The 13046-nt window shown below is 44.6% G+C and overlaps 1 protein-coding gene across 1 annotated transcript in view; it reads right to left on the bottom strand.

Moving 5' to 3' along the window:
• The window catches only part of enpp6 (ectonucleotide pyrophosphatase/phosphodiesterase 6), a 46613-nt gene extending 34381 nt beyond the window's left edge, over window positions 1-12232 (bottom strand). The window contains exon 1 of the mRNA XM_043705594.2: window positions 11688-12232. Coding sequence (XP_043561529.1) covers window positions 11688-11928 — 241 coding nt within the window. The 5' untranslated portion in view covers window positions 11929-12232. The remainder of the gene's footprint in view (window positions 1-11687) is intronic.
• Window positions 12233-13046: the final 814 nt, after the last annotated feature.

Here is a 13046-nt window from a genome sequence, read left to right as displayed (position 1 = left end):
AGATCATTCAGAAGAGTCTTTGCAAATTAAACATTTGTTAAACTCATGGACTTTAAGGTCCATTGTACAACTTTACCACAGCCCTGACATATCTCTTAACTCAGCAGAGTTCAAAAATGAAATCTGTTGGAAAGCTGATAAAACATCAAACCAGGAATTACTAATTTCATCATTTAGTCCCAAGAGCCTTCTGCATTGCTAACACTTTTATTTTCTTTCTAACACATTTTTACTCATTTCCACTCAAATCCAGGATCAGTTAACATGTTGATCTTGACTAGAATTCATCGTGTTCATGTACAGTATTGCAAAGAATATATAGAATATATCTGCAATTTTATTGAGCTATAGACATTTACTGCACAGAAGAATGCCATTCGGCCCATCGTTCAACACATATTTGACCACACTATCGACATTTACTAGTTCTTGGCCAACGTAAGTGAACATTTAATTATTGATCAAATGTTACAGGAGACTCTGAATTGACCTCATTTTCAAGCAGTGAGCTTGAGACCTCCATCATCTTCTCCTCAAATTCTACCTTAACCTTAAATCTATGCCCGAGATTATTGACCTCTCTACTAATGGAAAATGTGCATTCCTACTCTTCCTATCTATGACCTTCATAATCTTATACACTTGTACAAGTCTCTCTCTCTACCTTTGTGCTCCAAAGGAAGCAACCCCACTCTATCCAATTTTTTTTCATATCCCCACCTTCCAGCCCGAGCAGCATCCTGGTAAGTCTCATCTGCACTCTCTCCAGGGTAATCACATCTTTCCTATAATGTAGTGACCACAGCTGCATTGTATACTTCAGTTGTGGCCTATCAGCATTTTATTCAGTTCCAGCATCATCTCCTTGCTCTTGTATTCTATGCCCCCTCTGTGTTTATTTAACCACCTTTGAAGTAACTCGACATAAACTGGTATCCCGTCACCAAGTTGCCCTGTATTTACACATAGAAAGTCCTTGACACTGACCCAGCTCCCTCAGAGCCAGCTCTCACAGTGAGCAGGGTGCCAGACACTGTTTATATCTGTCAGTCAGGGCTCCCAGATTGGACCACATTAACAGCCCTAAACAGGGAATTCATACTCTCAGAGGTCCACCTGGCTGGCCTTGTTACAATCATTACATCCGTGCCCCTCTGAATCCGAGGATATAACCCAATTTCTTTTTTGTAACTCCTCCCAGGGTGCCAGGCCAGATTCCTCTAACTCTGCCTCTGGTACAGATGGTGTGTAATACACAGTAGCTCACCTCTTGCACCTGGAATGTATTGGAAGAAATTCATTCCCTTCTTCAGGCAGCGTAGGCATCAAGGTGACATCTCCCTTGTCAACTCAGATTCTGAGTTATCTTCTATGCTTGACAAGGGAGGGTTCTGGAATAGTGGGAAAGGCTATCAAGGATCTGGGCATGTTTTTGCTCCCGTATCATTTGCAAGTTTGCAGCTTTCATCTGGTCCATGTGCTTGTTCAGGACCGTCACAACTACCCAAGTTTTATATGTCATTGGACCTGACCTCACATTACCCATGCAGGGCCATTCCTGTGGCTCTTTCACCAAACTTTCTCCCCTGAAATAAACAATCTCTTCCACTTAGCGCAGTCTTGTGTTTGAAATTACCATTGCTGATGTCATTTCACCTTCCACCCCCACGTCCCGGAAGATCAGATTTAACCTGGTTAACCCCATGGGCAACTCTGCTGGAGCTATCCCTGTCATTGCACAAAGAGTGGTCCTATAATTCAATAGGAAAATTGCACAGGCTGACTATAACCCAAATGGCAGTCTCATATATTAGTACATGGCTATTAATTGTAACATACTTCTGGGAATCCTCATCTAACTATGATTGCAAGTATGCATGGCTCATGTCCAGCTTTGTGAAGGACAGCCCCCCTAAGAGCTTTGCATATAAACCTTCTATGGAAGGAGTTGGGTATTTATTCAGTTGCAAAATGTTTGTTTAAAATCCCCCCAGTGGCAAACCAACCCAATGGCATTCTAATTTCTGCCTCTACTTTAGCTCGTCAGGCAAATGGCACTGGACGGGCCACGCAGAATCATGGAGTTGCTTCCTGCTCAAAATGCGAGGTGGCCTTGGTTTCGTTGATAGTCCCTCGGTCTGAGAAACCTCTGGGTATTTAACTAGAACATGACTCAGGCAGCCATTCCAAGGCAAAATATGTTGAGCCAATCTCGGTGAATCTTTCTGAAATAATGTTGCCCCATCAGGTTTGGATCTGAGCCTTTTACTACAACCACTGATAACAGAATCAGCGGCTTCTCATAAGAGACAGGACGTTGTACCCTTAATCTGTAAAGATTCCCCGGTATTGGTTCTCAGTCTAGCTGAGGTCTTGTGCAAACCTAAGGGCTAGAGTCCAGATTTTTGTTAAAGACTGGTTCTGTGATCACTGAAACAGCCCATACTGGTATCGACTTCCATAAGAACCAGGTGACCATTTAACTAGATGTTTATTTTAATTGGTTCTGATTTGGATGTTGCTAAACAATGTAACTGTTCCAAACCAGATGTAGGTGGGCTTTCCAGGGAGTGCACTCTTCTGGATGCCAGCCTATGAGTTCCCTTATTCAACTCAGGTTGAGTGAGACTCTTTTGTTGTCTCGAGTCCTCATACCGGCCATGGCTACAATGGCTTACCGGCCTGGATCCAGAAGAAAATTTTAACCGTTTGGCCAAGACATGGCTTTGCTTTGGGGTTCGCTGTGGGCTGACCTAGAGCTCCTCTGTTCAGGATATGTCATGAGTGATGCTAGGCAATTGCCTTCACTCAAGTGGTGTTTCGCATGCTTAGTCAGATTAATGAGGGTCTCCATTTCCGTTGGAATACCCTAAAACCCATGTACTCCGCTTGCTGCATTTTCCAATGATAAAGTTAGCTGTAGTGCCTGTTTGAAATCCAGTTGGGCTTCAGCTGGTGAGCGCTTTTGCATGATTACATCATTGATCTTACTCTCGTTGCCATAGAAATAACTCCACTGAGGGTGGCATCCCTTTACCAAGTCACCCTTTATTTACAGTGGAGAGCCCCTAACACTGATCCAGCTGAAGTCCACATTGATGCCATGGAGTTGGAGTGTCCTGAGACGGATGATAAGGCATTCTTCCTCCAGGCATCAGGTGGTAAGGGTGTGGCAACAGAAGATGCCCAGGACCTGCATGACCTCGGTGGAGTGGGAGGGGGAGTTGAAGTGCTTGGCCATGGGGCAGTGGGGTTGGCTGGTGCGGGTGTCCAGGAGATGTTCTCTGAAGTGCTGTGTGAATAGGCGTCCTGTCTCCCCAATGTAGAGGAGACCACATCGGGAGCAATGGAGACAGTAAATGATATGTGTGGAAGTGCAGGTGAACCTTTGATGGATGTGGAAGGCTCCTTTGGGGCCTTGGATGAAGGTGAGAGGGGGAGGTGTGGGCGCAGGTTTTGAAATTCCTGCGGTGGCAGGGGAAGGTGCCGAGAGGGAAGGGTGGGTTGTTAGAGCATGTGGATCTGACGAGGTAGTCACAGAGGGAAGAGTCTTTATGAAAAGCAGATGGGGTGGGGAGGGAAATATACCTCTGGTGGTGGGGTCCGTTTGTAGATGGTGGAAATGGCAGAGGATGATATGATGTATTCGAAGGTTGGTGGGGGGGGTTCTGTCCTTATTGCAGTTGGAGGGGTGCGGTTTGAGGGCGGAGGTGTGGGACATGGATGAAATGCACTGCACGGCATCATCAATGACGTGGATGGGGAAATTGCGGTCTTTAAAGAAGGAGGCCATCTGAAATGTTCTGATTAGATTCCCCTACAGTGTGGAAAAAGGCCATTTGGCCCAACAAGTCCACACTGACCCTCCGATGAGCAACCCATACAGATCCATTTCCCTCTGACTAACACTATGGGCAATTTAGCATGGCCAATTCACCTAACCTGCACAACTTTGGACTGTGGGAGGAAACCAGAGCACCCAGAGAAAACCCATGCAGACACAGGGGAGAATGTACAAACTCCACACAGACAGTCGCCCGAGGCTGGAATTGAACCGGGGTCCCTGGCGATGTGAGGCAGCAATGTTAACCACTGAGCCACCATACTGCCCCAGGGCTTGGGGGTCATCATCACCCAGACCGTGCACAACCTCATCACCTCAGAGGATCTTCCACCCACAACTTCCAACCTCATAGTTCAGGAACCCCACACCACCCGATTCTACCTCCTACCCAAGATCCACAAGCCTGACTACCTCGGCCAACCTATCGTCTCAGCCTGCTCCTGCCCCACCGAATTCATCTCCACCTACTGTCCTATCCCTCCAGTCTAGAAACTCCCCACATACGTTCGGGACACCACCCATGCCCTCCATCTCCTCTAAGACTTGCGTTTCCCTGGCCCCAATGCCTCATCTTCACCATGGACATCCAGTCCCTATACACCTCCATCCACCATTTCCAGGGCCTTCAAACCCTCCATTTCCTCCTCTCCCGATGTCCCGATACTCTTATTCGTCTGGCTGAATTGGTCCTCACCCTCAACAATTTCTCCTTCGAATCCACCCACTTCCTCCAGATGAAAGGGGTAGCCATGGGCACCCGCACAGGCCTCAGCTATGCCCGTCTCTTTGTCAGCTACATAGAACAGTCCATCTTCCGTAGTTACATTTGCACCACACCCTTGTCTTCCTCCGTTACACTGATGACTGCATTGGCACCACCTCATGTTCCCACGAGGAGGTTGAACAGTTCATCAACTTCACCAACACATTCCACCCTGACCTTAAATTCCCCTGAACTATCTCTGACACCTCCCTCCCATTCCTGGACCTCTCCATCTCCATCAATGGTGACCGACTTAACACTGACATTTTCTACAAACCCACCGATTCCCACAGCTACCTGGATTACACCTCCTCACACCCTACTTCCTGCAAAAATGTTATCCCTTATTCCCAATTCCTCCACCTCCGCCACATCTGCTCCCAGGGGGACCAGGTCCACCACAGAACACACCAGATGGGCTCCTTCTTTAAAGATCGCAATTTCCCCTCCAACGTGATTGATGAAGCCCTCCAGCACATTTCACCCATGTCCCGCACCTCTGCCCTCGAACCCCACCCCTCCAACTGCAATAAGGATAGAACCCCCCGGTCCTCATCTTCCACCCCACCAACATCCGTATACGTCATTTCCACCACCTACAAACGGACCCCACCATCAGAGATATATTTCCCTCACCACCCCATTCGCATTTCATAAAGACCGTTCCCTCTGCGACTACCTCATCAAGTCCACACATCCTAACAACCCACCCTCCCCTCCCGGCACCTTACCCTGCCTCCACAGGAATTGCAAAACCTGCGCCCACACCTCCCCCCTCACCTCCTTCTAAGGCCCCAAAGGAACGTTCCACATCCATCAAAGTTTCACCTGCACTTCCACAAATATCATTTACTCCGTCCATTTCTCCCGGTGTAGTCTTCTCTACATTGAGGAGACAGGATGCCAACTCGCAGAGTGCTTCAGAGAACATCTCCGGAACACCCACCCCAACCAACTCCACCGCCCCATGGCTGAACACTTCAACTCCCCCTTCCACTCCGCTGAGGACTCGCAGGTCCTGGACCTCCTCCATCGCCACTCCCTTACCATCCGACGCTTGGAGGAAGAATGCCTTATCTTCCCCCTCCCATTTATCTTTCCACCCCCAAGGCTCCCAGCCTGATTCCTGATGAAGGGCTTATGCTCGATGTTGATTTTCCTGCCCTTCCGATGCTGCTTGACCTGTTGTGCTTTTCAAGCACCACACTCTCCAGCATCTGCAGTCCTCAATTTTGCCTGTCTCAAATACCGGTATACTTTTTGTGAGATAAGGGGACCAAAGTGTTCACAGTATTCGAGATGTGGTCTAATTAGTGCCTTGCAAATGTTTAGCAAGATTTCCCTATTTGTGTACACCATTCTCTTCAAAGTAAAAGCCAAAAGTTTGTTTGCTTTCCCTATTACCTGCTGAACTTGGACGCTTGTTTTTTTTTGTGATTCATGCACTGTAATTTTCTGCAATCTTTAAATAATATTCAACTCCTCCATTCTTCAAGTCAAATTACATAACCTCACAATTTCACACATTATTTGTAAGCTTTCTGTATTTAAAATGATAGATCTCATTTTGATAATCCTGTAGTGCTCGCCCAGAAAGTAAGTCCTTGGGTAGAATAGGAGGCTGCATTCTGAGCTTTCTGCCCTTCAACATTTCTGACAGTGTCAGCCCACAGCAAACAGGTTCAGTGATAGGAGACAAGCATCCCATCTTAGTGATTTTTTCAGGTATCTGTTTCAGTGAGTGTAGCATCTTCCTAGGTCGAAGAAGACACACAGGTTTAGCATCTCTTCACAAAATGATGAAATTTGTGATCTTAGGTCATCCCAGTCTGGTAAATAACTGTAGAAAATATTTTCTGAAGTCACACTAGGATTTTTGCCGATGAACCTTTCCCATTTCCCTAATAGGATTGAGGTCAACACTTCTCTTTTATCTGATCCAGCATAACATGCAATGTTTCCAATATCGACTTTTTAAATTTTCCTTTGGTTATTAGTTTCATTCCACCTGGACTATTAATTAACTGGATTTCCATTGTCTGCAGTAAATGCAACAATAACCATGGTACATTGTTTTATAAAGCCATTACATTCCAGTTTTCAATGAAGTGTCGCTATCATGTTAAATACATATACTCCTGCATTCCAGAACACATGATTGGCATAATTCGTCTCTCCAAGGGAATATTCCATCTTCATTAATATCCTTATATACAAAGATTGTTCTTTGGGACCCGCAAGAGTAAAGGTTTTTCATTGGCTGATTTCCATGCAATGACCAATTTTCTTTAAAGTAAGCATTCTACAATATTTGCAGGGTACTGATTATAACTGTGGAACTTATTGGGTTCATAGGACTGGCAGGGTTTAGGCATTGTACACATTCCCTCCCACTAAACATTCTCTTATGTTTCTTTTGATCTGTATGGTCACTGGAGCATTGTTGGGCTAAGGTATCTCTTCACCTGTCAGAAATGCTTTGGTCTATTCACAAACCTTTGTCTCACCAACTGCATTGTTTTCTCCAAGGTGAGATCTTCCTCAAATTGCAATAAGTCTGATAGGGTTCTTCAGCAATTTTTATTTCAGTGTGATCTCATGTTAATTCTACTTTTAGGTCTCCACTCCCTCATCCTGCAACAGCCATTGAAAGTCATTAATAAATACATCTGAAGTCCCAGAAGAGAGTCATCTTGGAATTGATATGTTAATTCTGTTTCTATTCACAGCCACTGCCAGACCTGCTGAGTTTCTCCAGCAATTTCTGCTTTTATTCTTTAGAAAGGTTTCACCTGGCTTCTTGACCATTTTACAGTGAACTTGCCCCTTTTCAGAATCTTATTGGTCCTCAGATTGAAATAGTTTTCAGGGTTTTTAAAACTATTTCAATTTTCCTGATGTCTTATTAACGAGCTGTCTTGCGACAATATTGTCTGCTACTGTTACTTTAGAGTAATGTGTTGACTGTTCAGCTTCGAACTTATTGTCCAATCTTGAAGCAAATCAGTAACCACAAAAACCCAAACTTCACACTACATCCACGAGTAGCCACTCTGTCCACCACCGACACTCAGTGGCAACAGTGTGTACTATCTACAAGAAGCACTGGAGAAATTCACCAAAGATCCTCAGAGAGCAGCTTCCAAACTCATGACCACTACCATCTAGAAGGACAAATGCAGCAGATACATAGGAACACCATCACCTGTAAGTTCCTCTCCAAGCCACTCACCATCCTGACTTCTAAATATGCCACTGTTCCTTCAATGTCTCTGGGTCAAAATCCAGAAATTCCCTCCCAATGGCATTATGGGAGGCTGCAGCGGTTCAAGAAGGCAGCTCACCACCATCTTCTCCAGGGCAGCTAGACCTGGGCAATAAAATCCTGACCAGTCAGCGACACCCACATCCGATAAAAGAATTTGTTTAAAAATGAGAATATTGGATTCATGAGCATTTCTATGGTTTTAGGTGGTTTACCTAAAGGTTTAATTCTATCTTCCAGCATTTTAAACTTTCCTGTGCTACTCAGCCTCTCACATACACCGTATCTCCCAATGGAACCCTTCAGTTATAACTGGTCTCTGAGCATGCTGAGTGGATATGAATCCACTCCTCTTCTTCACTCCTTCACTTCTTCACTCCTCTCCCCCTCCTTCATCCTTGAGCAGCTTGCCCCTCTTTGTGTCATCTCCATACATTCTCCCAGTAATGTTCCAGACCAGTGTGAATGGGAACACATGACTGGAGAGCATCTGAGCAGAAATCTTGAAAGTCAGAGGCAAGACCTTCACCATGTTCCCCACCATTCTGTGTGGGCATTACAACACTGTTATAATGGTACAAACTGCCAGCCACTAACTTAAGATCAGCCATGAAACATCAATCAGCAAGTCACATGAGAGTGGTTAGTAAATAGCACTAGCTGCAGATATTCTTCCCCTGCTACTAAATGTATGTTGGATACTAAATGAGCTGTGGGAGGTTAGGAGATGGCAGAATGGCTGGGTTCCCCAATACCACTGCTGGCACTGCAATTTGCCAATCGTGTCTACTTCCAGTGCACCTCCTGGTAGTCCAACACCAGAAGATGCCACTTCAAATGTGAAATGGCACATTTCTTACTAAAAAGATTGGGCCCTCCGAGACATCAGTGAAGCACTTTAGAATGTTTATCTTAATGAAAAATATATCAACTCAATGCATGTAAATATAATCTTGTATGTGTAAGAGATGCCTTTGCTTTGTTGGGATAGGTCAAATTCAAATATAAAAACATAAGAACGTAAGAACTGGGAACAGGAGTAGGCCATCTGGCCCTTCGAGTCCACTCCACCATTCAATAAAATCATGGCGGATCATTTCCAGACCTCAGCTCCACTTACCCGCCCTCTCACCATAACCCTTAGTTCCTGTACTGTTCAAAAAATTATCTATCTTAACTTTAAAAACATTTACTGAGGAAGCCTCAACCACTTCACTGGTAGGGGAATTCCATAGATTCACAACCCTCTGGGTGAAGAAGTTCCTTCTCAATTCAGTCCTAAATCTGTCCCCCCTAATTTTGAGGCTATGCCTTCTTGTCCTACTTCCACCCGCCAGTGGAAACACCCTCTCTACTTCTATCTTATCTATTCCCTTCATAATTTTATATGTTTCTATAAGATCCCCCCTCATTCTTCTAAATTCCAATGAATATAATCCCAGTCTACTCAGTCTGTCCTCATAAGCAAACCCTGCCTCCCCTCCCCCCCCCAACTCCGGAATCAACTCAGTGAACCTCCTCTGCACCCCCTCTAGCGCTAGGTGCATCCTTTCTCATGTAAGTAGATCAAAACTGTACACAGTACTCCATGTGTTACCTCACCAGTACTCTATACAGCTGCAACATAACTTCTCTGCTTTGAAATTCAATCCCTTTAGCAATGAAGGATGAAATTCCATTTGCCTTCTTAATTAACTGTTACACCTGCAGACCAACCTTCTGTGATTCATGCACAAGGACACCCAGGTCCCTCTGCGTAGCAGCATGCTGCAATTAGTTACCTTTCAAGTAATAGTCCTTTTTACTGTTATTCCTACTGAAATTGATGACTTCACATTTATTAACATTGTCCTCCATCTGCCAGCCTTTGCCCATTCACTTAAACTATCTATGTCCCTTTACAAAATTTCAGTCCTCTGTACACTTTACTCTATCACTCATCTTAGTGTCATCTGCAAACTTTGGTACACTGCATACGGTCCCCAACTCCAAATCATCTTGTCAATGGTGAATAATTGCGATCCCAACACTGATCCCTGAGGCACACCACCAGTGACTGAATGATTGCCAACCAGAATTGTCCTCATTTGTTCCCATTCTTTGCTTCCTGTTGGTTAACCAACCCTCCATTCATGTTAACCCATTGCCCGTAATGCCTTGCATCCTTATCTTAAGCAGCAGCCATTTGTGCCACGCCTTGTCGAATGCCTTTTGGAAATCTAGATACACCACATCTACTGGGTCCCCATTGTCCACCATATATTTAATGTCTTCATAGAATTCCAAAAGATTAGTTAAGCATGACCTGCCTTTCATGAACCCATGCTGCACCTGCCCAATGGGGAAATTTCTATCTAGATGTCTTGCTATTTCTTCCTTCATAATAGATTCAAGCACATTCCCCATTACAGAAGTTAAGCTAAGTGGTCTATAATTCCTCATCTGTCGTCTGACCTCCCTTTTTAAACAGTGGCGTTACTTTTGTTGTTTTCCAATCTGCTGGAACTGCCCCAGAGTTCAGTGAATTTTGGAAAATTACCACAAGTGCATTTGCTATTTCTCCTGCCAATTCTTTTAGTACCCTGGGATGCATTCCATCAGGGCCAGGAGACTTGTCTACCCTTAGCTCCATTAGCTTGCCCAACATTCCGTCTTTCATGATAACGACTGTTTCCAGGTCCTCACCCACTTTTGTCTCTTTGTCAATTTTGGCATGCTATTCGTGTCTTTACTGTGAAGACCAACACAAAATACCTGTTCAATGCCTCAGCCATTTCTTCAGACCCCATTACTAAATCCCCCTACTCATCCTCTAAAGGACCAATGTTTATTTTGGCCACTCTTTCGTTTTATATATTTTTATAGAAACCTTTGCTATGTCTTTAGATTCTGATGTGGAGGTGCCGGTGTTGGACGGGGGTGGACAAAATTAAAAATCACACACCAGGTTATAGTCCAACAGGTTTACTTGTAAGTACAAGCCTTTGCAGCACTCTGAAAGCTTGTACTTACGAATAAATCTGTTGGACTATAACCTGGTTGTTGTGTGATTTTTAACTTGATGTTCTGAGCTAGTTTTGTTTGTTTGCTTGATATCATACTGCACAAAACCGAACAGCATTTGTGACAATGCATACTTGGAGAGATTTTTATCTCTCTAAATAACTTTGTAAGAACTGTAGGTGTCTCCATGAATTGTAACGTCCCAGCAGCTGTCTCTTTTTTTTGGCAGCAGTTCCTTTCCCGGGACCTTTTTTTGAATTAGGTCTGTAAAGTCGCCAACTCCAAAAAGAGACTCGACCTTACTGCAGTGAGCAGAGAGTAGGGTTCCTCTATGCACAGCGTTGGACTCAAACAGGATGTGATGGCGCTGCAAGTCAGCCACTGATTCCATTGTGGGGGGAACCTAACAGGAGCCACGCTTCACTCCAGAGTGTGAAAGGGGATTTAGCGTCAAAAACAGTGTTGAATGTTCACACCAAATAACCCACAGTTAGATGCCAGAACGCACAAAGCTCTCTCTTCCGAGGCTCACAAAATCTAATGTCTACATCGTCACATTTTTAGCAACAATGCTGCAAGAATTCGAAAAATGATTTTGATATTTGCTTTTCTAAAAGCAGTAATTTATTTTAGGGAAGTTATAACTGCATTTGTAAGAGTTTGAAATTTTGTTCCAACGCGTTAAACAACGGTCTGCCCGGATCCAAAGTCCATTTAATGTGATGTGAAAGATATTTTATGATTTTAAAGCCATTTGTGATTTCCACTGTTCAGAAATCTGTTCGCACCCCTCGCCTTCCGAATTGACTTACCGGTCATCAGGGAGTAATAATTGGGGAAGGAGAGGCTGGGGAACTCCGGTGTCAGGTAATCCGCTTTGACGCCCGATTGCACGATTTCCCTCAGACCCGGCAAGTTCTGCAGTTCGTTTTCGTTGATGTAATCATAGCGGAAGCCATCGATGAGGAAAACCAGCAGTTTTCGGTTTGCAAGGCATGGGACTGAGAGAAAGGCAATCAGAGTGGCGGTACAGAGAGCCGAGTGCCTGGCCATTGTGAATCCCAGGCACTGAATGCTGCTGCTGTGCTAACGCTGGCTCCTGGTGTGAAAGCTGAAATCTCTGCAAGGAGGCGGCCAGGTCAAAGTACAAGATCAAAAAGCTTCGGAGATAAAGCCAGACAATTTCTCACTTTCTAACAGTGTGTTGACTCCATCTGTCTCGACATCAACTTTACCCCAGATGAGCTGTTGACTTGAATTTTGGGCTGCTATGTGCATTGTTTTAGGTGTGCATTTTGACAAGTCCGATCTTCTAATGCTCTTTCTCCCTCGCCGTTTCTGTTAACTTCTTGTGCCAGGCACCTAGCTGGTGAAGGATGCAAGTAGGGTCATTCTTTACACAATTCTATATAGGCACGTGACAGGGGAGATGCATGGAGGTTGTTTCTGTCATGTGAGAGTTTAGGATCAGAGGGCATTATCTCAAAGCAATGGGTAACCCATTCAATACAGACATGAGGAGGAATTTCTTCTCTCAACTTTGTGGAATTATTTGTTAGGAGAAAATTAGGTCTGCAGATGCTGGAAATCAGAGTTGAGAGTGTGTTGCTGGAAAAGCATAGCAGGTCAGGCAGCATCCCAGGAGCAGGAAGATCAACGTTTCAGGCTGGAGCACTTCATCAGGAATTATTTATGGCAGAGGAATGACTGAAATAGACAGATTTTTTAATCAATGAGAGAATCAAGGGAAATGGGGCAAAGCAGGAAAATGGAGTTGAGGATTAGTAAATTGGCCATCATCTCAGTGACTGGCAGAGTAGATTAATGGGCCAAATGAGCACAGCAATTCAGGCAGCATCCGAGGACAGGCAAAATCGACGTTTCGGGCAAAAGCCCTTCATCAGGAATAAAGGCCTTTATTCCTGATGAAGGGCTTTTGCCCGAAACGTCGATTTTGCCTGTCCTCGGATGCTGCCTGAATTGCTGTGCTCTTCCAGCACCACTGATCCAGAATCTGGTTTCCAGCATCTGCAGTCATTGTTTTTACCTAATGGGCCAAATGGCCTAGTATTTCTACACCTTATAGATAAGCATACACCTCATCTTAACAAGGATAGCTTTAGTCTGTGACAACTTACAGAAGTTCAAGTGCACTCCACACTAAATGTCCA

The sequence above is a fragment of the Chiloscyllium plagiosum genome, unplaced genomic scaffold (assembly GCF_037043375.1).
Source record: "Chiloscyllium plagiosum isolate Xiang-an unplaced genomic scaffold, Cpla_swu_hap1 HiC_scaffold_2, whole genome shotgun sequence".
In the NCBI taxonomy this organism is placed as follows: domain Eukaryota; kingdom Metazoa; phylum Chordata; class Chondrichthyes; order Orectolobiformes; family Hemiscylliidae; genus Chiloscyllium; species Chiloscyllium plagiosum.
Note: the sequence above shows the minus strand (reverse complement) of the source record. Positions and strands in the feature narration are given on the sequence as shown.